The sequence below is a fragment of the Magnolia sinica genome, chromosome 7, assembly GCF_029962835.1.
Source record: "Magnolia sinica isolate HGM2019 chromosome 7, MsV1, whole genome shotgun sequence".
Classification (NCBI taxonomy): domain Eukaryota; kingdom Viridiplantae; phylum Streptophyta; class Magnoliopsida; order Magnoliales; family Magnoliaceae; genus Magnolia; species Magnolia sinica.
In genome coordinates this window covers 2,094,749-2,120,648 of record NC_080579.1, presented here as the reverse complement: position 1 = coordinate 2,120,648, position 25,900 = coordinate 2,094,749, and the positions used below count along the sequence as shown (strand labels likewise).

Below are 25,900 nucleotides of genomic sequence, written 5' to 3'. Positions count from 1 at the left end.
TTCTATCCACGCCATCCATCCTTTTGCCAGCTTATTTTAGAGCATGAGCCTAAAAATAAGGCGGATCTAATTCTCAAGTAAGCCACACCACAAGAAAACGGTGTTGATTGAATATTCACCATTTAAAACTTCTTAAGGTTCATTGTAATGTTTATTTGTCATCCAAGACCTTGCTGAAGGAAAGACACAAATAACAACAACTCATCCAAAACCTTTGATACCCTGGTAGAAATTTTCAACAATAAGTATTTAATTCCCACTGTTTCGTTGTGGTGTGGTCCACTTGAGTTTAGCATTGCCTCATTTTTTGGAATCATTCCCTTAAATGAGATTGGGCAAAATGGATGAATTTATTGAAGTCTCTTAGGGCCTGTTTGGGAGCATGGATTTGTAACCCCCTGGATTTGGAACCTTAGGATTAGAAACCCCTAGATTTGCAATCCTCTCTGTGTGTTTAGCACTATGGAGTGTGAATCAACTTTAATTCAAAAGTACCTATCCATGATATATTTACAAGGATTTGAATTTAATTACTAAATCATCTTTAATATCTATAATTAGAGAGAGATAATTTTCGATGCAATGGTTGTGATAAGCCCGCTGAAATATATGCTTTGCCCGAAAATGATGAAATTTCAAGTTTCGAATGGGCCACAAGCACAAGATCATGTCTAAGTGACTAAGCAACGATTTTTAATCGTTTATTTACATGGACAATGTTTGGACAGTGCTGAACAATATTTGAACGGTGTTGATTTACATGGACAATGTTTGGATGGTGTTGATCATCATTAATGGATCATGTGCCAAATAGAATAATAGTGTACAATAACACACATGTTACACTTGCAAATATTGAAATGATTTTAGGTGTAATCCAAGCTCTTACGGTAGATTGCAAACCCCATCAAAGAAGATGGAAACCCCTTGAATTTGAAAACCCCAATTACTTTATGCAGTCAAACGGCAAGCGAATTTGAAATCATCTCGAATTCCCTCCAGTCCACGGTGCCAAGCGACCCTTCAATATACATTGATACGTTGTTATCTGACACCTTAAGCTTTTAAAGAAAGTAGTTTTACATAATTCAGATGGGAAATAGCCAAAAAAAAAAAAAAAAACTGATCGTCTAATCATTCATGCCATCATGCGGAGAACATCCGACCCATCTTAAAGGTGGGCCATACCACATACAACAGTTGAGATAATTCTAATACATAGATTACAATTCAGACGCTTTTCGAAAGGAAAATTTGATCCCAGATTACAATTAGATGACAGATAATTCTCCGAAAGAAATTCAATACTATTTAATCCAGCTTTCCAAACAGGTCCTCTATTTGAACGATGAGATCGGTCAGAGGATAACATCGAAGAATTTTACACCATACGCTCGGCCACATCGTTGCACGGTAGACATAGGTTTTAAAATATCGGGGTGGGCCCATGGTTTGGAAATCGAAGCCACTGGTTTGTTTCTTATAACGGTGGATGTACTAACTCCGATTCTTTTTTACAAGATAGAACAATGTTAACCTTTAGATTCATGGCCCACAAACAAAGGTTAAGAAGGGGAATACAGCAACGGTCCAAATTCAAATGAGAAAGGTAGTAAATATTGGTTCCTGGGTTCTTCCAACATACAAATATTTTCGAGTATGACCGATCGACAGTGGTCCTAGATAATTCAATGGTCTAGATTAGCTGAATAAGGGCCTCACATGTCAGAATTTAAAAATAAACGTATATTTGCACGGATGCTGGTAAGCGAGACGCGTATTGTATTCCGAGTGACTCGTGTTGTCGGAAGCTGTGTGGGGCCCACAAAGATTCTCGTGACAAATCCACTCCGTCCATCGGTTTTTAAAGACAAAAATAGTTTCGCAATCTACAAATCAGAAAGATACAATACTCAGGTGGTCCAGACAAAACGAGAAAGTGAAAATAGAAACGTCCACGGTTAAAACCTTCATGGAGCTGACCATAGTGTTTATATCCCATCCAAACCGTTCATATGTTTATTACCACCCAGATAAACTATAGGCACAAATATCGTCTGAAACAAAACCTCCGCGGCCCCCACAAAGTTTCCAATGGTGGACATTCAATCCCCACTGTTTAGTGTGGTATGGCCCACATGAGTTTTGAGTCTGTCTGATTTTTAGATTACTGTCCTATCATGGTCTTAGAAAACTGATGGACGGAGTGGATTTGTTACTGTCATCTCTGTGGACCCACGCTGATTCTGACACCAGGGTGTACGGAATGTCTGTGTACCGGAAGGCACCGCACATGCAATCCGCTTCTCTCTCTCTCTCTCTCTCTCTCGTTCTAACCCTCCCTCAGGTCAGAACAGCTCTCCACCGTGAAAGAAGAGGAAGGTACGCCAGAAAATCGCCGAAATTTGAAGATCCCAACCCCAGATCTTGTATCCTATTTTCCTTCCTCTCTCTCTCTCTCTCTCTCTTAATAACTTCCATTGCAGACCACCAGTTCGAATGATATGCGTATGGGACAATCAGAACCGTCCATATAATGTTGGCCCCACCGCGTGTTACCTTGGCTTAAAAGTGGGTCCGGTACGCTCATCTGGTGGGCCACGCTTTACAAAACCAGCTGGATGCGTTTATCAGCCGTCCATTTCTCCGGTAACACGATACCACCACACCAGTTCGGCGGCCTGATTTTGGGGCGACGGCATTTGCATGGTGGGGCCCACCTTATGGACGGTCTGCGTCACACACTTGTGCATTGTGAGTCTAGGGTTTACACAACGGGCCCATGTTCTGTGAACCAGGCCACTGTTATTGCATCATCTTCATACTTGAATTGGTCCAAAACAGCTCAAAAATGGGGTGATGTGACCTAGTTTTGGGGGAGATGGATATGGTAGAAATGAACCTATTTTCAATCCTTTTAGGTAGTGATCTTGCTCTCAAGGTTGAAATTGGGGAAATCTCTCTTAAACCTTATAGAGAACCTTGCAAGTAGCATCGTCTGGTGGTGTTGAATTCCTACACCGCACCAAGACTTCCGTAACTGGTCGATTAATGTTTTGGTGTTCATGTTTAATCATCCCTTCTCATTGACGGTGAGCAATTCTGTAATTGGCATGACATGATCCCCAACTTTAGCTAGTTTGAAATTTTTTAAGCCTCAGATGCCATCTTCTATATAATCTCTTAATGCAAGCATGTATGGTCATAAGAAGCATGCTATGAAAATGCCTATGCCCCAAAAGCCCAATTGGCAGGTCTCATGCCCATCCAGCGGGCCCCATATGTTGAGTTGTGCTTAGAGATTTTTAAGAGAAATGGATACTTTGTGTGATTTTAGCTTGATTCTTTGATTTCTTAATTTAATAAAGATTCTGAAGGGATCTCTTAGGATGTGTTTGGATCATAAGTCTTTTTGCTTCAGCTACTTATGCCTCAAGCAGCTGATCTTGATTTCTACTTATTCAACCCATAAGTATGTTTAGTAAACAACATACCCGTCAAAAAGTAGAAAAGTTTGTGTGACTTCTAACCTCACATAAGTAATCTCTTTAACTTTACTTGATTTTCTAATATACAATCAAGATGGAATTCAATAATTGCAACAACAGTAGCAAAAAGCATGGAATATTTCATTAATACAACCTCATGCGGTTATGAATACAAGCACATTTGGGACTAGTTAGTATTCCTGACATGACTTAAAAATATAATCCAACCCCATAATCAATCTTTAATATAAATCCGAATACAAACTTCAATTTTAATTCAAAACCGAATTAAAGTATTTACAATCATATTTAAGAGTTTAATAAAACATCATAAGTATGGATGAATTTTAAAAAAGCAATCCATGGTGTTCTTCCATTTGTTTACACCTTGAATTAAAACCATCTTTGCCGCTGTTGACGTGCATCTACATTTGAAGTTGATCAACTAGCACCCCCATTGCCATCATTTGGAACCACCATATCCTTCCTCCGCTGTCTCAAATATTAGAGCTTTTCGAATTTGATGCCTTATGAAATTGCACACCACATATGAAGTTACTAGAATACACACACACACACATTATATATATATATATATATATATATATATATATATATATATATATATATATGTTTCTTTAGCAAATTAGGAGGCATCAATTTTAAGTTCGGGAAGCGCGCTTTACAATACTTTGAAGCATCTCTTAATCACATTACGAAGTAGAGTAATGCGGGGGCATTTTCACACTGGGCTCGAGTGGGGTTGCCTGTGAGATGCAGGGGCACACTTGGGGCGGGTGACCCATGTGATTTGGGGCCCACGAGGGAGGTCTCGTGTTTGAGACTCCTCACCAGGGGTGATTAATGCGCATGTCACACCGGGCTCGAGTGGGGTAGCCCGTGGGATGCGGGGACACACTCGGGGTGGGCGGCCCATGTGATTTGGGGCCCACGAAGGGGGTTCGGCCGAGGTCCTAAACCCATGAGATGTGGGGCCTGGGCTATGAGATAAAGGGATTAATTCGCCATATTCTAACAGTTCAAGCTTTTAAAGTAAGTGGTTAATTGTGCTGCATCATAGAGTGTAGTCGAAATGCTCTCTTGTTGTTTGGGATACTTGTCACTTATAGTCATTTAAATGATAACACTCTCCTTTATACGATGCCAGATATTCATTTATATTTTACCCAGATTCGATAACATAATACTTTCCTAAAATAAATTATAAGAAAACAATTTATCCTAAAGCTCATTGTAACATGTAGAAATCATCATAGAATGCATGAGTTACGAGCATTGGCTATGAATTGTATAGAAAATAACCACTTTGTCATATGAAATTGAATATCAAACATCCATTTTTTTCTTCCCCCCAAAAAAGTACCATGGAATGGATAACCATTACAAAACTCTCATTTTTCTCTCTCCTCTTAATCTATCCCCTTTCTCATTCAATTCCCTCTCTCAAATTCTCTTTCTCCTTATCTCTCTTTCCTTTTCTCTTTCTCCCAATATAACTTTCTCCCCTGTCCATTTCACAGTCATGGCAATGACTACTAATGACATTAACCATGGTCCAAATGCGGCAGCCGACGCTGGAGCAAGGACTAGCCATGACAATCTCTCCTTTTCTCCCAATTGCTGGCCGCACCATCTCTCATTCTGCTCTTTTTCTCTTCCCTTCCTCTCCCTAAAACCCACATGAAAAAACCTAAATCAAAATTGTAACCCTAACAAAAAGAAAAAATAAAATCAAATCAAACAATGGGAGGAGGGAGGCACCAATTGGAGAGACATCGGTCTTTCCTTTGGCAACTTAAGCAAAATACCAAAATGCAAAGGTTTTTTGCTTAAGGCCCAAGGCAATGTTAAGGTATTGACCAATTTTTAAATGGGAGTTTACCAAATTAACTTTCGACAAATAAGTAGGTGATTTGTTGTTGTCAGCAAAAGAAGTCATGTATCAACGTGTGTTCAAACAGGCCCTTAAAAGATACTAAGTCGTCAATGGTTTCCTATTTTGATTTTTGAGAGATTTGTCTTAGAAGATATTCAGAGCTTGTTTGGATACAGCTTGATAAGTAGCCTTTTTTTTTTTTTTTTGCTAACAGTTATAAACCATCTACTTATCTGTCAATAATTTGGTAAATTTCTATTTAAAAGTTATTGAATATCTTAACATTATTTATGACTTGAAGGAAAAAAAATTACTTTTCAAATTCCTTCTTAAGTTGTTGAGGGGAATATCAGTGCCCTTTAATAGGTGCGTCCCTCCAACATGTGAATTAGGTGCGTCCCTCCTTCATTTGAACAAGAAGAGAGAGAGAGAGAGAGAGAGAGAGAGAGAGAGAGAGAGAGAGAGAGAGAGGAGAATGATAAATGGTGCAACCAGGGGTTACCATTATCGTGGCTGGGAGAGAGAGAGATCGTTACAATCGTTGAAAATGTGTCGGTTCTCTGACATGACACACGCTGCGCAGAGCTATAAAATGAATGGCTATTTGGGGGGAAGGGAAATAGGACCACTTTAGGACCACTTTAAAATTATGCCAATTCAAACAAGATTGCTCACTTAAACTAATATGCAATTTAAACTAAGTAAGACAATTTAACTTTAAGGCTTCCAAGCCAAAGTGGGTCCAATCACATAGACTACAATGCATGAATCAATAAGCAACTAGTCTTTAATTCGATAGTGTATATGTGTGTGGGATGTGCTAACTATTCCAATCCTAGCATTCCTCTAATCATGCATACATATAATTCAACTAAACAATCACATAAGCATAATTAGAAAGTGCTTAATTGACCATCCCAAACACAATCATGTATAGTGGTTCGGTTTCCCTACTCCACTCCTGGCGGATGCACTCTCCTTGACTGTATTGCTATACAGTATTGGATGTTTTAAATCAGGTTCACCTCTGACTATACAAGCATACACTCTCACCGGAGGCCCCACGTACTTACCCGTGTCTGTGGCTTACACAAGAACTTACCATGTACATACCCGTGTTGGTGGCCTACACAAGGACTTACCACGTACACACCATTGGCTAGAATAAGGAGTTCACTGTTTCTCTATCCAAACCGTTGGCACATTGAGCTGCACCCTTAATGGACCCCATATAATCATAACGTGTGTTGTCGAACCAATATCCTCAACCATGCACAGGCTAACTAGCATGCATCATTGAGCCAATATCCTCAACCATTTTTTTTAAATGCTTGTTCCTTTTACTTGCCTTGTTTGTTCTTTTGAACGTCTTGCGGAATGGCAAATTCTTATGGTGTCGTTGTGCACACAATGGCCATCACACATTTCGGTAAGCTCACATGAGTTTATAACCCTCCATCTACATGCCACAAAATAACTTGTGAATTGTAATCAACCTATGTAATATTCTATTACATTGTGCTTGTGGGAGTTTTGTGCTCTCATTGCTGGTCCTAAGCCAGTATAAAGGACGGTTGCGTTGGATTGACAGCCGGTGTCAATTTATTCCATGACTTGTTGCAAGGATTCATGTAGCCAACTGGATAAGGCTTAGATGATGATGATGATGATCTACATGCCACCAATGTGTTCGTGTGACACATGGATGCCATGTGCCACATTGGCATACATGGTGGCATGTAGACGGGCAGCCTTATGCACATGCGGGAGCTTAGCAATTTTTTTTAAATTACATTGAGTAAATTTACCAATTTGACGGTTTACATGTGCACATAGTCTAGTCCCGTAGTTTAGGTGTCATTATGTTGAGATAATATTCAATCAATTTAGTCTCCCAAAATATAGTATGTGATCCACATGCACAGTAGCAAGTTGACATTAAATCCTTGGATTGTCCTTTATACAATTCTTGAACAAATGTTTTCAAATTTTCAATACCGTCTGGTGAAATCTCTTTTCTGAATATATGAGCATTCATTGATTTTCATGCTGTAAAGTCTCTTACACAGAAAGTGACATGAAAAATCAATAGTGACATATATTTGGAAATTGTTTTACTTTTCTGAATATACGAGCGTTCATTGATTTTTCATGGTGTGAGGTCTCTTACACTGAGAAAGCGACATGAAAAATCAACAGCGACATATATTTGGAAAATCTTTTACTTGTGTGTTTCAGTTTTGTAAGAATAGCTATTCAACTATCTAGTCTTGTATAAGTGAATCTACACATCAAGCCAAACTAACCTATGTGATGATGTCTTTTATGGAATCTTAGTTAGGTAACTTGCTTCAACCATGGAATGTGACACGGAGAGTGGTTCAACAACAGCAGAGGCATTAACTTCATGTCCAAAGAAAGATCAGATTCAATCAGCTGTTGGCCCAGAGTCCACAGGTTCTGGTGACTTTGCACAGCCCACATTGGTAGTGGGATCCGTAGACCCAATTTCGTCTATTGAACCAGTTATGTCTGTAGATCTTACTGGGGCTGAAATAGGTGTGGAACCTGAAGTGGAGGTTATACCGGTAGCACCTTATGACAGCAAACCGCATGTTGGGAGGGAGTTTGAATCAGAAGAGGCTGCCATAGAATTCTATAATGCATATGCCAAGCTATGCGGCTTTAGCGTACGCCTTAATCAAGTAAAAAAATCCCAGAAGTTGAAGGTTGTGGTTTTCCGAGCTATGTCTTGTTCCAAAGAAGGGAAGAGAGAAAAGAAGTTTCTAGAGAATTCAGACCGCAAGAGAGCTCCGAGACCAATCACTAGAATTGGTTGTCCTGCAAGGCTTGAGGTTAGAAGGGAAGCAGAGAATAGATGGGTTGTGACAAAGTTCATTGAGAAACACTGTCATATCTTGACGGACGCAGAGCTTGATTGTGAAGTGTCAAAGTTTGTTCGGCAGAATGACTTAAGACGTCTTTTCAAAAGGTTTATAAATGCAGCGGTGAAGTCAGAACTGACTTTTGCATTTGCCATGGAACGCATTATGAGGTTAACTGAAGAACTCAAAGAGATGGCTAAAGAAGACGCTTTAATTGTAGGGCATAACCAAACTCCAATCGAGCAGGTTAGTACTGACTTGTGGCAAGAGCCAATGGGTTCTTCAAAAGGAGTTTGCATTGACTTTGGAAGTGGGCTAGCTCTATCTTCGACCGATATCTTGTTCCATGATCTGAACATCATGCGAGACGATGTTTGCTGTACAAACAAAAGATTCAAATGTGGTAAGGAGCATGCTATCAGTGGTAGAGTGGGGGCAGGGGCAGGGACAGGGACAGGTGTTGTGGAAGGAACGTGGATGCTGAATTAGGCAATTTTTCATTCCATTTCCAAATTGAAAAAAAAAATAATAATAATAAATAAAATCAATGTTTTTGTTGTTGCCACTAATGCTAGTTAATGAAACTTCTCCACCTTTATTCCTCGAATGCTCTCACTTCTTACTGATACCCATGATGCACATTGAAATGCTCTGTGTTTTTTTTATTTTTCTACTCATTTCTATTGGGTTTGTGTAGATTCTTGTTTCTTTATCTTGTGCGCATCTTTCTGCTTGAATGAACTTGTGTTCATGCAGGAATATTGTGTATTTTCTATCAAAAGTTCCAACTTTGCTTCATTTGAACTGTTTCTTCTATAAACTCATGTTCACCTCATTATTATTTAATGTCATAGAACGCCATTTTCTATTGAAGTCTCCAGAAATTCGCATCGTACTTGCAATCTAAGGCAAGGTATCCCGTATCGATATCGATTGGCGTAACGGTGCCCTCCGATACCGATACGGATACGGGGGCGTAACAGCCCATAATGGTGCAAATTTATTTTTTTCCCAAAAAAATATGAAAAAATATGTATTAAATCCGGAATATTCTAAGCATTCTAAATATGTATTCATTTATAAATTGGAATATGTTTATGGTAGTATAACGGTCCACTCTTTGGTAAGAAGTTGTATCGGACTGTCTGATGAATTTATGAACCAGACAACCTGGATTTGACTGCAAAACTCATATATTTAATTTTATAACTATTCACTATCAATGATAGATATATTAGAATGAATGTAATATGAAAATATCTTACCTGTGTAGGTGTTTGCAATTTTTTTCATAATTCATAAAAAATATAAAATGACAATAACAATCTATAAAATGAACATTAACATGTTCTATTATGATTAACACATCATATTCTACCATTAAAACATCAAAACATTTAATAAAAAATAATTTTTTGAATTTTTTTTTAAAAAAAAAGGGGCCGAAAAAGAGTGCTTAAATAGAAAAAAATTATAAAATGATAACGATAATATATAAAATGGACATTAATATATTCTATTATGATTAACACATCATATTGTACTATTAAAATAGTAAAACATTGAATAAAAAGTGTAAATACCTATTTTTGAGGAATTTCTGAAAAATGGCTCACTGAGCTTCGAATCATGAAAATCCGTAATATAAGTTGTATTTTTTTTTTGTAATATCAAGCTAAGGGTAGTCGAAAATAATAATAAAATGATTTAGAAAGAGTTTAGAAGAAAGAAGTTTCAAAAAAACTGAAAAATAGACCTTAAAAAGCAAAAAAAAAAGGGCTGTTACGGCTACAAAATCGGAGGGATGACCGTTACAGCCCCGTATCGCGTAACAGCCACAGCCGTTACCGATACGTATCGGCTGATACACCCATATTGTAATGGATACGGGACACCTTAATCTAAGGTAAGAGACTTGCAATTGCAAGCCATCGATTTTGCAGAATGTTTCAAACATTCTTCTAGAAGGAATTGAAATTTCTGTTAATATTTCAAATAGTTTTGGATTTTTATTGGCATGGTGTTGATGTTGTAGTCTCCAATAGGGGTGGCAATGAGTCAGATTTGGGTCTGGTAGGGGTCAACCCGAGCTCTGCCCATTTACTAACCAGGCCAAGAATTCGAGCCCAAACCCTTCCCCATGGTCAATTACCCATTGCCCGACGGTAACCACTTAAAATTCATCAAGCCCAAGCCCAACCCGACCCGACCTGACCCATTTAACTGTAACTGGGTCGGGCTTCACTGACTTAACCCAACTCAGCATGACCACACTCTGGTCTTACGATGGAATATGGAGCTAAAAGAATGCACAGCATTGCACAATTAGCAGACATATGCTAGTGTCTATTAATTCATTTCAGGTTTTGGGCTGAGTCAGGTCATCTGGCCCAAACCATTCATGAGCTATATGGGCAGGCCAAGTTGGGTAGCGCTCAACCTGGGGCTGAACCATTTACTTAAATGGGCCACATTTTCTAACCTGAGCCTGACCACTACCCATTTAGCCTGCTCCTAACTGGCTGATCCAACCCATTGCCACTCCTAGAGTTCAAGCTCATCTCAGAAGCATGGAATGTCATGTCAGTTGCATGTACTAGAAAGTATCCTAAGCAAGCATCGGCATCTGGATTTTGGAGGTATGTGAGCAATTACAGCACTTCTTCTTATGTTTATAATGTGCTTAGATTGCTGAGGAGATTGTTTTCAGTATAGGAAGAATGCAAACCTACTTCATTGCCTTCTGAACTTTTGTTTTGATTTGTTTATGGGCACTGCATAGCTCTTTATGGTTTTAAGTCTGTTTTTCGTGTTTTCTCCCATTATTTGGCCTCTGGATTTTGACCTAATTCAGCTTTTGACCTTGTGTGAAATCCATAAAATCAAAGATCCTCAAACATCAATGCAAAGGCAGGTTGAAACCATGGTCTAAATTTCCAAGAATGCATGGATGATGAGAAGCTGATTTCTGCCAAGTAGGCTATCCATGGTGGGAGACCGACCATCTGAAGTGCATGTGTGGTCAACATGATGATATCCATGGGAACAGTGATGTCCATGTCTGATTAAAGGATTATATCCTGGTCACTGTGATTACTTGATTCATGTATTTAAAAAAGAAGAATGGTTATTAGCCAACTTGTACATGTGTAGGAATCGAAGCAAGGAGGGAAACATTTCGTCTATCATGCTTTTAATTGGATGAGATATTCTTTTGATGATTGTGAGATATAAATGTCAAAAGCCATTGTTCTAGTTCGGCTGAATCGACTAGGTGAGATTTTGAGCCGTGTCCCTTGGAATGTCATTCCTGGGTTTGACTGGATCTCATGACTTGGTAAGACTCATTAAGTTGACTCGATGCAACTTGGGCGACTCCAAACTCATGGGTCAGCGTTATCATACAAATAAACAAGTACCAGAGGAGGGAATCAAACCCTTGATAGGGAGGGACACACTTAACTAGTGCAGCAATTGATAGTCTGATGACAGTTTTTCTAATTTTTTTAATTACTAAGATTAATTCTAACTATTTTGGGTATCTCTAAGTATCTGTAATTTAAAAAAAAAAAAAAAAATTATTGGACATCAAGTAGAGTTTGGTTCAAGTCTTTGAAAGTCAACCCGACTGGGATGAACATTGAGTTGAGTTTTTGGTTTTTTTTTTTTTTTTTTGATATATCTAAAACTACACTGATATTGAGAAGAATCTGTAAAATCACATTTAAACTCCCAAATGTTTCCTCCCAAAAACTGAATTTGGTTGAATTTCTGCTGCTTTGGGCTCGTGAACAGAGCCAAAACCCAATTTTTTGGACATTTTATCTGCCAATTGTATGTTTTCTTTCTTTATGAGAACTTTTATATTATCATTGAGAGTGAGTGAGTGAATTCCCAAGCTATTTACCATGTATTGTTTATCACCATTTTCAATCAAAGAAATGATCATTTTTCTCTCACGTCCATCGGCTTTTTTTTTTTTTTAATGGATGTTTTTTTGGATGAAGATTGACTGTACACAGGAACTATATTAGTTACTCTCCTCCCCCATATTGGGGAAAAAACATGGGACCCACCCAAGGTGTTCTATAACGGTAACGGTGGCAGTAACGGCCACCACCATAATCTTTACAATACAGGTTGTAATGGCTGTTACGTCCCCTGTAACGGCCATTACGGTATCTCTCTCTCTCTCTCTCTCTCTCTCTCTCTCTCTCTCTCTCTCTCTCTCTCTTTTAATTGAAAAAGAAAATTCCGAAAACATGTATATGCCCCGTAATGTTGATTAAAAAGTATGGAAAGCCTGTATCTGCCCTATAACAGACAATTACGAGGCTGTTATATATGGCCTTTATAGGAACATATCGTGCCATTAATGGCAATTATGGGTAATTTTTTTTCCATAACGGTTGTTATTGCCGTTACGACCCCGTAATGTGTACAGTTGCCACCGTTACCTTTACGTAATGGCCTTTACGGACCTACAAGGATCCATTGTATTTTTGCTTGCTCCACATTGATGTGTGTGTGGAATTCAAATCATCCAACACTTGTGGCCCACCATGAAGATAAGACACCATAAAAATCAGGCTGATAAAATATTCAAGCCAGCCATGCCAAAGGAGACCTTTAAATTCAAGTGGTTTGGCCTACATGATCGGCCTGATTTTCCCGGTGCCCCCTCATCGTAGTAGGAGGCATGTTGTGAATGGGTTGGATGGGTAGATAGTCACCACGGTGGATCCCAATGCAATATGGATTGGTTCGACACCTGAGTCACCCCTGACTCAGCTAATTCATGACTCAACTCAGGGCAGAATGAGTCAATCTGAGTCACTGAGCCTTTTAACCATGCGTCGTTCCAGGCCGAAGACGGCATATACATATACCGGTTTTGTCTGATACTTCAAACCTTGCCAAGAATCTTGTGCCCATTAATCTCTCATGATCAATGGATGGTTGGTGGGAATCCAGTAGCATTTTAAGATTTAAAAGTTCTAAAATGTATTTTGAAAATTGTGTTGGGATTCCCACACAAGCATAAACCTTTTCTGGTTGTTGGAGGAATGGATCATTAGTGCTTTGGTTAAAAGGAATTCCTTCCTTGCGGCATCTTCTCTTACCTTGATCACATGTTATTCTTAGTGACGTGTTGGAAGAGGAACCTCAACCAATGGCTACTGTGAAAACCTCATTGCAAAGCATCAGTCCATTCAAGTGGGGCCCATAGATCATTACCCCAGCATGGATGATCAAACAGGTCTTATTGCAGAATGGCGATGCACCTACCCAGATTAGAATATCCAAGTCATCAAAATCATTAGCAATACTTGAGTTGGATAGTAATCATTTCCCTGTCCTTTTCTTGACAGTCCATCCATTGGATTCCAACTGAAGTGTTTGGATCGTGGAGCACATCAGATCAACAGTCTAGATTGTCCAAGCCATGGGCCACACTTGTCAAAGCTAAGGACATGCGCATATGCTTGAGCCAAGATAATATTATTCCATACCTTTATTTGGAGTAAGTATTTAAACTTGAAGTGGAGGGAAGGTTTTGCATCAATCCTTGAATAAAGAGTAGATGAAATAATATGCTTTTGATCAAACACTAACTATAAAATGTCGCATTCAGTTGTACCCACCAACAACTGCAAAACAACATTTGCATCTCTCTCTCTATTCCATATCTTCAAAGTCCTTCCCATTTCCTATTTCCTCTCTCCCTATTCCATATCTTCACAGTCCTTCCCATTTCCTATTTCCTCTCTCTCTCTCTCTCTCTCTCTCTCTCTCTCTCTCTCTCTCACAATTCCATAGCTTCAAAATCCTTCCCATTTTCTATTTCTACACCTTTTTGAACTTACATTCCTCCCTTCTTCCCATCTATATACGAAAAGGAGAAAGAAAACATGGTTGATTCACTGGTTTCATTGGCGATAGAGAAATTGGACAAATTTCTTGAAGATGAGGTGGCTTTGTTGGTCGGTGTCACGAAAGAGCTCAGAAAGCTTTCTAGTGCATTCACTGCCATCAAGGCTGTGCTTGAAGATGCTGAGACTCGGCGTCTTAAAGAAACTTCAGTGAAGGATTGGTTGCAGAAGCTCAAAGATGTGGCCTATGATATCGATGACATACTAGACGAGTGGGCAACAGAAGCACTCAAATCACAAGGCAATGAAGATGATCAATCACATTGTTGCAATATAAAGGTGCAGAACATCCTTTCGCCTTTTTCTTGTTTCAGTCATGTTGTATTTCGCCATAGAATTGGGAATAAGATAAAGGATGCTTGGGAAAGGTTAGAAGAGATTGAGAAGGAAAAGAATGGATTGCATTTTAAAATGGATAACGCAGAGAAGCCGCATGAAATCGGAGAGCGTGAAACAACCTCCCAAGTGGACACATCAACAATGGTTGGAAGAGAAAATGAAAGAAATGAAATAGTGAAGCTATTGCTAAATGAGATTCGCGACGAGGTGAAGGAAGTGCCCATCGTCATTTCTATCGTTGGCATGGGGGGCTTGGGCAAAACCACCCTTGCCCAGCTCACCTACAACGGTGAGGATGTCAAGGGTCATTTCGACATGAGAATGTGGGTGTGTGTTTCTGAAGATTTTGATGTGAAACGGATTACAAAATCAATTATACAATCTGCAACAGGGACTGGTTGCGAGTCATTAGACTTGGATCAGTTGCAATGCCGCTTTCGTGAAATGTTGCACGGAAAGCGGTTCTTGCTTGTTCTTGATGACATTTGGAGTGAAGATAGTGAGAAGTGGGACAAACTAAGACTTCCATTCCAAGCGGGTGCATTAGGGAGTCGAATCATCATAACCACTCGTAGTGAAAAGGTTGCATTTGCAATGGGAAGGGGTCACATGCACAAACTGGCAGTCTTATCCGATGATGATTGCTGGTTAGTGTTCAGGCATAAAGCGCTTGAGCATCGGAGTGCAGAAGAGCATTCAGAGTTGGAAGCGATTGGAAAGGAAATCGTAAAGAAGTGTGGTGGGGTGCCTCTCGCAGCGAAGACAATAGGGAGTGTCATGTGCTCAAGAAGGACAAGAAGGGAGTGGGAGCTCGTCTTGCAAAGTGACATATGGAATTCAAATGATGTCTTACAAGGCATTTTACCAGCTCTGTTACTCAGCTACCATGACTTACCCCCTGCTTTGAAGCAATGCTTCGCATATTTCTCCATCTTCCCGAAAGATTGGGAGATAAAGAAGGATTTGATAGTCAAGCTATGGGTGGCACAAGGTTTCATCAGAAGCAGAGATATGGAGGAAACTGGTGGGCTGTATTTCGATGATTTACTAAGACGCTCATTGCTCCAAGATGCAGAACTCGACACCGACAAGAACGTACTCTGGTGGAAGATGCATGATTTGGTTCATGATCTTGCACAATCTGTTGCTGGAAGTGAGTGTTCACTGGTGGAGATGAGAAAGCAATCCTCATTGAACCTAAATAATCTCCGCCATTTGTTTTTAATTGACAGTGATGACGCAGGTGACAGAGATGACAAAGTTGACAGTGATGGCGCAGGTGACAGAGATTGGGCCACTTTGTATAAGGCACAAAAGCTGCGGACGTTGCTACGTGACTCAAGAATCTACAGTTTGCTACGCGACTCAACAATCTCCAGGGTGCCAAACAATTTATTTCATCATTTCAGGCACCTCAGGGCATTGGACTTAGAGTCTCACTAGCATTCAGAAATTGCCCCGAACAGTAGGAAAATTGAAGCACTTGAGATATCTTGATTTATCAGTGACAGAGATAGAGGAGTTGCCAGAGGAGGTGAGTAATTGTAGAAATTTACAGACCTTGATACTTAATAGGTGTTTTCAGCTAAAAAAACTGCCTAGAGGTCTGAGAAACATGATTGGCCTGAGACATTTAGAATTAGAAGGCACTCGGGAGTTGAAGTACTTACCGCAGGGCATAGGGAAACTAAGTAGCCTTCGGACATTAACAAAGTTCATAGTTGGGGGTGACGATGAAGGTTGTAAATGGGGAGAACTGAAACACCTCAATCATCTTCAAGGAAGTCTTGTAATTACTGGCTTGAAAAATGTCAGGAGCAGAGATGAAGCTATGGAGGGAGAACTGTGTCAGAAGCGGCACCTTCATGGGCTATGTTTCAATTATGAGTATCATGAATTCAATGAGGACGTTTTTGAGATCCTCCAGCCCCACACAAATTTAAAAGAGTTGGAAATACAGAGATACGAAGGTTCCAAGTTTCCCAAGTGGACAGAGGATCCGGTTTTCTCCAATCTAGTCAAGGTGGAACTCTTTTTTTGTATTAAGTGTAAACAACTGCCTGGTCTTGGGAAACTACCATCCCTTAAATACCTTTATATTGAAGGAATGAAAGAGGTGAGAAAGGTGGGTGGTGAGTTTAGTGGGGATGATAATAATGATGGAAGTGGTGGTGTTGTGTCATTCCCAAAGCTCCATACTCTCAGCTTCTCCGACATGCAAAATTGGGAGGAGTGGGAATTGAGAGGTGGAGATGATGGAGAGGTTATGCCATCACTCCTGGAATTAGAAATAAAAGAATGCCCAAAGCTAAAGGCGTTGCCCAGCAACCTTCCACCACTCCTCCAGAAGCTGACTTTGTATGCAAGTGATGTTGGAATGTCATCCGGTGTGCCCTTACCCGTCCTCCCCAACCTTAACCATTTGGCGATTTGGAACCGTCCAGAGCTGACATCGTTCCCATGTGGTTGGTTGGGACAACTCAAAGCCCTCCAAACTCTGGAGATCAAGTATTGTTTTAATTTAAGGTCTCTACCAGAGGAGTTGCAACACCTCACCATGCTTCGAGAATTGGATATCTGGAACTGCCCAGAGTTGACCTCTCTACCAAAGGAGTTGCAACACCTCACCATGCTTCAAAAACTGAATATCTACCAATGTCCAGTCTTAGAAGAACGCTGCCGAGAAGGAGGAGAAGATCGCTACAAGATTGCCCACATCCCCAATATCACATTCTTTATCTTCTAAGAGGAGTTGGAGAGAGAAATCAACGATAGCTGCTTTTCATTTGCTTCTCTTTTCCTAAACTGTATTGTTGCAGTGTGTGTAACTGCTCTACTTTTTTTTTTTTTTTTTCCTTGAGATTTAATTTTAAACAAAAGATGTTTATTAAATGTTTACTGCCTTTTTTTTTTATTTGTTTGTTGTTTAGGAGGTCAGGTTGTTTCTCCCCTTCCTCCTTATGTAATTTTTCTTTTATTAATAAAGCTTTTGATGATACCGTCCACCGTCACACGCACGCGCGCACACAAAAATCCATGTCTGCATAGTTGCCTTTCTCAAAGATGGCAATAAAAATGGGCCTGGGCTCAGCCCAGCATAACAGACTGCTGGGCCTTTCTCCAAGCTTTTTTTAATCTGAAAAAAAGAAAGAAAGTAGGATCCACTGTTGATAGAGGGCGCCCCTAAATGTATCCTGCATCCCACTTGATGTGAAAATGCCCTGCACTATAGTAAGATGCTAATGTAGAGCAGGTTGTGGGCACTTTTATATCCAAGATGGATTAGAGAAGGCTTGATCAGAAGCAAAAGGCATCAAGACCATCGGAACCTTAAAATAGCATATTTTGCAAATCGGAATGAGTTACTTGACATACCATATATGATTTTGGGGTAGGATGAACTACTTTAGCCAACCAACCTAGCAAAGCCGGATTGCCCATGCTAAATTTGCTAGATTCCATCCTATGACCGTCGAATTCCATGTTTATTTTCATTTTTACTATTTTTAGTAAGTTTTACTTTAATGGACTATATAAGAGTTGTGACCAACATGAAAAGTGTTTAGAAAAATTAGAAAAATAATCTGGTCAAGTCGGATAGGACACTACAAAAAGTAATTTTATGAATCATCTCATGTGTGCTTAAGATCCAAGCTGCACATAAGGAGTTGCTCACTGTATAATACCCTTGCGCAAACATCAAGCCATTCTACAAAACAACAATCTACATTATTAGAATAAAATGTCTTCCCTACTTGTATTCCTTTTTACACACTATAGCTCATCTTCAAAGTTGGAAAGCCAAAATTTTTCCAAAAGCATTAACACAACAGGCCCAATATGATGGATGGCTTGGATTTCACAAATGTGTGCCGCATGTGGCGTAAATTTATATAAAGAAACTACTTTTGAAAAGACCTTGAGTCAGTGATTACTAACCGCTGGTATGGTCAGCTTGATATTTGAATCTACTTACATTTTTTAGGCCATGCCTTAAAATGAGCCGGAAAAAATAGATGGATAGCATGAATATACAACACATGTATCAAGGTGGCCCCCACAGTGAGCTGGAAAAAATAGATTTTTTGGCTCACGCTCTAAGATACTACGTAGCCCCTTTGAAGACCGTCCATACGGACGCGGATGTGAAGCCTTTGGTAGGAACTTCATGCGCTGGTAAGTGGTAACCTATATAGGGCCACCGTGATTTTTTTTGTGAAATCCTTCCCCTCCATCTGATTTTCAAGCTCATTTTAGGAAATTCAACCAAATATGAGTAGGATCCAAGATTCACGTGAGCGCATGAGAGGAAAGATTGAGGATTGAACGACCACCGTTGAAACATCTATATGACCATAAAATTTTTGTATCAAGCTATTTTTTCCTGTGTTTTCGGTTCATCTCAGGAATTAACTTATAAACGGTTTAGATGTCATATAAACATCACGATTGAGCCTAGGAAGGTTTCAATGGTAATAATTTCTTTCCTCAGTTCCCACTGGTGTGGCCCAGTTGAGTATTGGATTAGGCTCATTTTTGGTTTTAATTACTAAAATGAGCTCTCAAAATGAAAGGACAGAGTGGATATCTAACAAACATCACGGTGGGCCCCACCTCGCTTCTCAGCACAGTAAGTTACTGGAAAAGGCTTTAGGCTTTAGCAGGAAATCCGTGTCCACGTAGCTGGTGTAGATACCTGTCGTGCGAGGACGAGCGCCGACGCTCCTCGAGATCTACTTTCTTAAAGATGATAATACAAATGGGCCTGGGCACAGCCCAGCATAACTGACTGCTGGGCCTTTCTCAAAGCTTTTTTAATCGGGAAAAAAAAAAGGAAAAAAAGTAGGATCCACTGTTGATAGAGGGCGCCCCAAAAAATCTTTTAAATTCAGAGATCATAGCCGTTGATTTTAATGCCTTTCTGCATATTGGTGGTGGTGATGTGGTAATGTGTTTGGGCAGTGTGGAGACCACCATCATGTATATGTTTTATATCTATGTCGTCCATCTGTTTATTTTATTCAAGTCATCTTAGGGCACAACCCTAAAAATGAGTGGATATGAAACTCAAGTGGACCACACCACATGCAATAGTGGGGATGATGACACCCACCATTAAAAACTTGTTGAGGCCCACAAAAATTTAGATGGGGTTGATATTTGTATTTTCCCTTAATAGAGGTCCGTGTAACCTTATCAAATGGTTAATTGGATGGAAAATAAACATTATGGTGGGCCTTAAGAAGGTTTCAACCGGGTGCGTGATTGCCTTGAAAATGATCCTGATAGAAAGCTCCCATGATTCCAATCTTTAGGGTATTGCCCATCTACCATAAGCCTCATAAAATCGACATTTTAGAACTCATTAGGCACTAATGATGACTTGGGGCAAAAATCATGCATTTCATGTTGTCGAAAGTACCTCAACATGTTTAATATAGGCAATGCAAAACCTTAGAGAAAAAGTCTCAAACAACAAACCCAATGGTCAAAGAAAAAATAAGTATAACGGATGTAGTTCGACAAAATAGAACAATATCATACTTATTTCTTCTAAACTAAAAATAATAGATATCATAAATATATGACTTACTTCTTTCCTACTTTTCTTTTATGCAAGAAAACTCTCATCAAGTAATATCCTTAGAGAGTATAATCTTAGAGAATATAATTCTCTCCACCCCTTGTTAGTAATAAGGGTCTATTTCAATACTGGTACCGGGAATCAAGTGGCCATATGGTGTGAGTGTGTGAGTGTGTGATGTATGGGTGTGTTAACCAAAACAGAAAAAGAAAAAGAAAAAAAAATTCCAACCTTTTGGATTCCATCAAATGTCCACCAAATGCAGAACTTGCAACCTTGTGGACCATGCCACAAGAAACAATGGTAATTGAACTTGAAGGCCCATCATTAAAAACTTCTTGGGGGCACTAGAGTTTTGGATGAAGCTGATATTTATGTTTTCCATTCATCTAGGTGTGTGTGACTTAATCAACAGGTTGGATGGCAAATAAACATTACAAAGGGCCTTGGGAAGTTTTAAATAGTTGGCATTCAATAACTACTATTTTTTGTAGTGTGGTCCACTTGAGGTTTGGATCTGCCTCATTTTTAGTCTCATGCCCTAAATTGATCTTTTAAAAAATAGATGAACCATAGAGCACCATCAACTAGCCACCACGCTACTGGTAGCTTCAGTAGGCAATCCACCTCCTATCATGAGGACCACCAATGGAAAAATAAGCCACATCTCTCATATTTACTAACCCTCAATTAATCATACAAACCCAATCAATATAGGCCATTATGTGGACCAGATGACGGACATCCACACCATTCATTTGGTGGGTCCCCCCTGGGTTATAGCATGTCCCAAAAATCAGCCATATCCTGAACTCAGGTGGGCCATAAGGTCCACACCATATGAAAATATTAGAAATTATGCTTAAAACATCTAAAAGCACTTGGTAGGGCCCATCTGATTTTTAGAATGGCCTGAGATTTGGTGTGACCCTCATCCAAGTGGTAGGCCCACAATAGATGGGCGGGATATCTGAACCACATCTCATTGGGTCCTCTACACAATTAGGAAGGTTTCAATGGGCGGAAATTCACTCTCAATTGATGTTTGTGGTGTAGCACGCCTCAGTCATGAATTGCCCTGATTTTAAGTTCATGGCCGACGATGGAAAGGTTCATCAGATTAATGGGGTGGACGTCCAACGCACAGGCCTACATGGTAAGCTACCATATAGTACCTTCAATAATATCTACCATCAATAGAGAGTGCACCAGTGCACTGACAGTACTGTAAGTTATACAGCTCTTAGTCACATTGGTTTTCTTAGACATTCAAATTGATTAATCTGAACCGTTCATCAAGTCCAAAACACATTCCACAGGCTACCGTGCAAAAATCACATCAATTTGAACCGTTCATCAAGTCCAAAACACATTCCACAGGCTACCGTGCAAAAATCACATCAATCAGATGATCCAATCCATCCTTAATTTGGCCTTTTTTCTATACCATCCTTTTCCAGTCCATGAATGGGATGGTTATAATTGCCTACAAAACGAAATGAATTGTTATCTTTTTGTGTAAATGGTATTGACCATGTCTAATTAAAGGATTGTATGTGTGATTAAAATAACGGCATCCATGGGACCAGTGATGTCCATGTCTGATAGAGACTTAAGTAAACCTACTCAGGACACCCAGATCCATAGCTCAACTGGTAGACTGAGCGGAGATACCTCGTTTCAACACTTGAGGTCTTGGTATCGATCCCTAGCAGGGTTGGCTAACATGGAGTGTGTATACTGACACGGGTGTGTACTAACAGGCTAACCCAAAAAAAAAAAAACCCTACTCAGGTGGATTTGTCTGGTCATCCCAACACCAACTAGCTGGTGTCAAAGCTTTGTGGGCCTGATGTATGCATTTTATCTGCATTGTACATCATTTTCTCTGCTTATCTTAAGATAGGAGAAAAAAATGAGGCAGATCCGAAGCTGAAGTAGGCATTTTCACATGAAACAGTGGTAATTGAAAGGTTACCATTGAAAACATCATATCTTTCAACTTCGATATCTAATCCATTTGGACAATGTGGGACTCACTGTGATGTAGAGCGGGTCGCAGACTGTTTTATGGCCAAGATGGATCAGAAAAGGCCTGGTTGACGACAAAAGTGATCTGAACCGTCGGGCCTTAGATCGGCCGTATCTCACAATCCGGAATGAGTTACCGGACGTAAAATACATGATTTTGGGGTAGCACGAGCGACCCCGCTATGCCAGGTTGCACAAGCCGGATTTGCAAAACACCCATAGATTGACAATGGTTTCCCTATTATAATTTCGTTTTTACTATAAATGGTAAGTTTTAGTTTGACTATAACTCTTTATCTGTTGGACTTTAGAGTTGCACCCAGCATGAAAAGAGCTTAGAATAATGAGGAGAACGGTTTGGTGAAGCAAAATAGGACACTTACTATTTTTGGCCGAAAACCTTGCGCACTACTAGACATCACGACTGTCTATAAATAGTAAGTTTACTATTTACAGTAAGTTGCGAATTCTAGAAGTTTTATTTGTAGTTTGCTTATGATTTCTCTCTCATTGCTTGATCTCTATTTAAAGGGTTGTGAACTCGTTTATTTCATGCATTAATTAAATTTAGAATTTATTAGAATTTATTTATATTTTCTTGCTTTCTTTCCTCGTGGATTCAAAAAGTCTCTATGAGGAATCCAGAGAAGCTCCGTGAATTCGGAGTAGTTATCCTTGAGGAATACGGTGATCGACCTCATCACGTTCATCCTTGTGTCACACTGTGTTCTCTATTCGCCATCTAATCCATTTGGAAAATGCATCTTTCTGGGTTGAATGGATGTCAAAAAAAGTAGCCTACTGAGAAACTCAGGTGGGCCACAAGATAGTGATTTTAGAGGTCTTAGGAATGAATTTGCATAGTGTCTCCTGCCTGAGTATTGGATGCCATAAAAACATCACAGTGGCCCCCACACATCGATTTGTATGTTAGGCATATCCTGGAAACATTTATACCGGATCCTGTCCTCACTTTCTGTTTATCATCCGATGCAAACGTTCATTGGATAAGTTTCATGCACAAATTGATATCTGGGATCCACCGTGATGTTTTAGTGTCATCAAATCCATACACCACAAGTGCCTCCACCTATTCTCCTTGTATTCCGGAATCCAGATCAACCGAAAATTCAGTGGGCCACACCACATAAATCATGCCTAAAAACCTCTAAAATCATGCTTTATAAGCATCCATTTGCATGCCACCAAATAACTCATTGATTGTAATCAAACTATGTAATAAACTATTAGATAGTATTTGGTTGTAATCAACTTACATAATAATGCTCTCATTGCTTGTCCCAAGCTAGGATAAAGAAGCGTTGTGTTAGGTTGACAGGCGGTGTCAAGCTCATACATAACTTCTTTTTTTTTTTTTTTTTTTAATCATGCGAGCAAATATGTTTATTTTTATGAACAAACTTACAAGCTTTCCATCAGGACTTCACCTCAATGGATCAAAAGTTATGATTGAACTAAAACTTACCATAAATAGTAAAAACAGAATTAAAAAGGACTTTCGACTGTCGATCTGATGGAATCTCGCAAATTCAGCATGGAAACCTGTTTCGCAGGGTTGGTTGGCTAAAGTAGCTTCTCCTACCCCAAAATCATATATGGTACATGGAATAACTCATTCCAGTTTGCGAGATCCGCCTGTTTTAAGGTTCTGACGATCCAGATCACTCCTGCCTCCGACCAGGCATTCTCTGGTCCATCTTAGACATGAAAGTGACCGTGACCCACTCTACATCAAATCGTATAGAACCTGAATTGGAGGTCATAGCAGTAGCAACTGAAGACAGCAAACCTCATGTTGGGAGGAAGTTTGAATGGACTTCACCTCAAAAAAATGACGGGACCCGCCTATCAAATACCCCACAAGCTTATGCTATAACTTGTAACTGGATTCATGTAGCTGATTCGATAAGGCTTTAGATGATGATGATGATGATGATCTACATGCCACCAAATGTGTTCATGTGACACATGGATGCACGATCTAAACTCTGTTTAAGTGGGTTTAGATCTCGCACCCATGTTACACATTGGCATATATGGTGGCATGTAGGTGGGCCGCCTTATGCACATGTGGAGGCTTACCAAAGGTTTTTTTTTTTTTTTTTATAATTACAATGAATAAACTTAACCAATTAAACGGTTTACATGTGTTATAGTCTAATAGTGTAGTTTAAGTGTGATTATGTTGAGAATATTCAATCAATTTGGTCTCCCAAAATATAGTATGTGATCGATACGTAAATCCTTGGATTGTCCTTTGTACTGTTCTTGAACAAATGGTTTCAAATTTTCAATACCGTCTGGCGAAATCTCTTTTCTGAATATATGAGCATTCATTGATTTTCATGCTGTAAAGTTTCTTACACAGTTTCTGTGACATGAAAAATCAAGAGTGACATATATTTGGAAATTGTTTTACTTTTCTGAATATACGAGCGTTCATTGATTTTTCATGGTGTGAGGTCTCTTACACCGAGAAAGCAACATGAAAAATCAACAGCAACATATATTTGGAAAATCTTTTACTTGTGTGTGTGTTTCAGTTGTGTAAGAATAGCTATTCAACTATCTAGTCTTGTATAAGTGAATCTACACATCAAGCCAAACTAACCTATGTGATGATGTCTTTTATGGAATCTTACTTAGGTAACTTGCTTCAACCTTGGGATGTGACACGGAAAGTGGTTCAACAACAGCAGAGGCATTAACTTCATATCCAAAGAAAGATCAGATTCAATCAGCTGTTGGCCCAGAGTCCACAGGTTCTGGTGACTTTGCACAGCCCACATTGTTAGTAGGATCCATAGACCCAATTTCATCTATTGAACCTGTTATGTCTGTAGATCTTACGGGGGCTGAAATAGGTGTGGAACCTGAATTGGAGGTTATACCAGTAGCACCTGATGACAGCAAACCGCATGTAGGGAGGGAGTTTGAATCAGAAGAGGCTGCCATAGAATTCTATAATGCATATGCCAAGCTATGCCTCTTTAGCGTACGCCTTAATCAAGTGAAAAAATCCCAGAAGTTGAAGGTTGTGGTTTTCCGAGCTATGTATTGTTCCAAAGAAGGGAAGAGAGAAAAGAAGTTTCTAGAGAATTCAGACCGCAAGAGAGCTCCGAGACCAATCACTAGGATTGGTTGTCCTGCAAGGCTTGAGGTTAGAAGGGAAGCGGAGAATAGATGGGTTGTGACAAAGTTCATTGAGAAACACTGTCATATCTTGACGGACGCAGAGCACGATTGTGAAATGTCAAAGTTTGTTTGGTAGAATGTAATGCAGGGGCATTTTCACACCGGACTCGAGTGGAGTCGCCTGTGGGATGCAGGGGCACACTTGGGGTTGGCGGGGCGCATGGGAGAGGTCTCGTGTTCGAAACTTCTCACCGGGGGTGATTTAATGCGCATTTCACACCGGGCTCAAGTCGGGTAGCCTGTGGGATGCGGGGACACACTCTGGATGGATGGCCCGTGTGAGGCGATACGCATGTGATTTGAGGCTCACGAGGGGGGTTCGGTCGAGGTCCTAACCCATGAGATGTGGGGTCTAGGCTATGAGATAAATGGATTAATTCACCATACTCTAACAATTTGAGCTTTTAGAACAAGTGGTTAATTATCCTGCATCAAATTGGTATTAGAGGAGAAGGTCTTGTGTTCGAGACTCCTCACCGGGGGACAGGTGTTGTGGAAGGAACGTAGATGCTGAATGCAAATTGAAA

The 25,900-nt window shown here is 39.8% G+C and overlaps 1 protein-coding gene and 1 long non-coding RNA gene across 4 annotated transcripts in view; one reads left to right on the top strand and one right to left on the bottom strand.

Moving 5' to 3' along the window:
- LOC131250798 (disease resistance protein RGA2-like) overlaps nt 1-25,900 on the top strand; it is a 175,491-nt gene that overhangs the window by 10,404 nt on the left and 139,187 nt on the right. The window contains exon 2 of one of the 3 annotated variants that reach the window (XM_058251117.1): nt 15,786-15,821. The exons of the other annotated variants lie outside the window; for them this stretch is intronic. Within the exon in view, the coding sequence (XP_058107100.1) occupies nt 15,786-15,821 (36 nt within the window). The remainder of the gene's footprint in view (nt 1-15,785; nt 15,822-25,900) is intronic. 3 annotated transcript variants of the gene reach the window in all.
- LOC131250811 (uncharacterized) lies at nt 16,907-17,292 on the bottom strand. Its single transcript, XR_009173459.1, has 2 exons — nt 17,166-17,292; nt 16,907-17,093 (listed from the first exon to the last, which is right to left on the bottom strand). It is a non-coding gene; the product is annotated as an uncharacterized LOC131250811 (long non-coding RNA).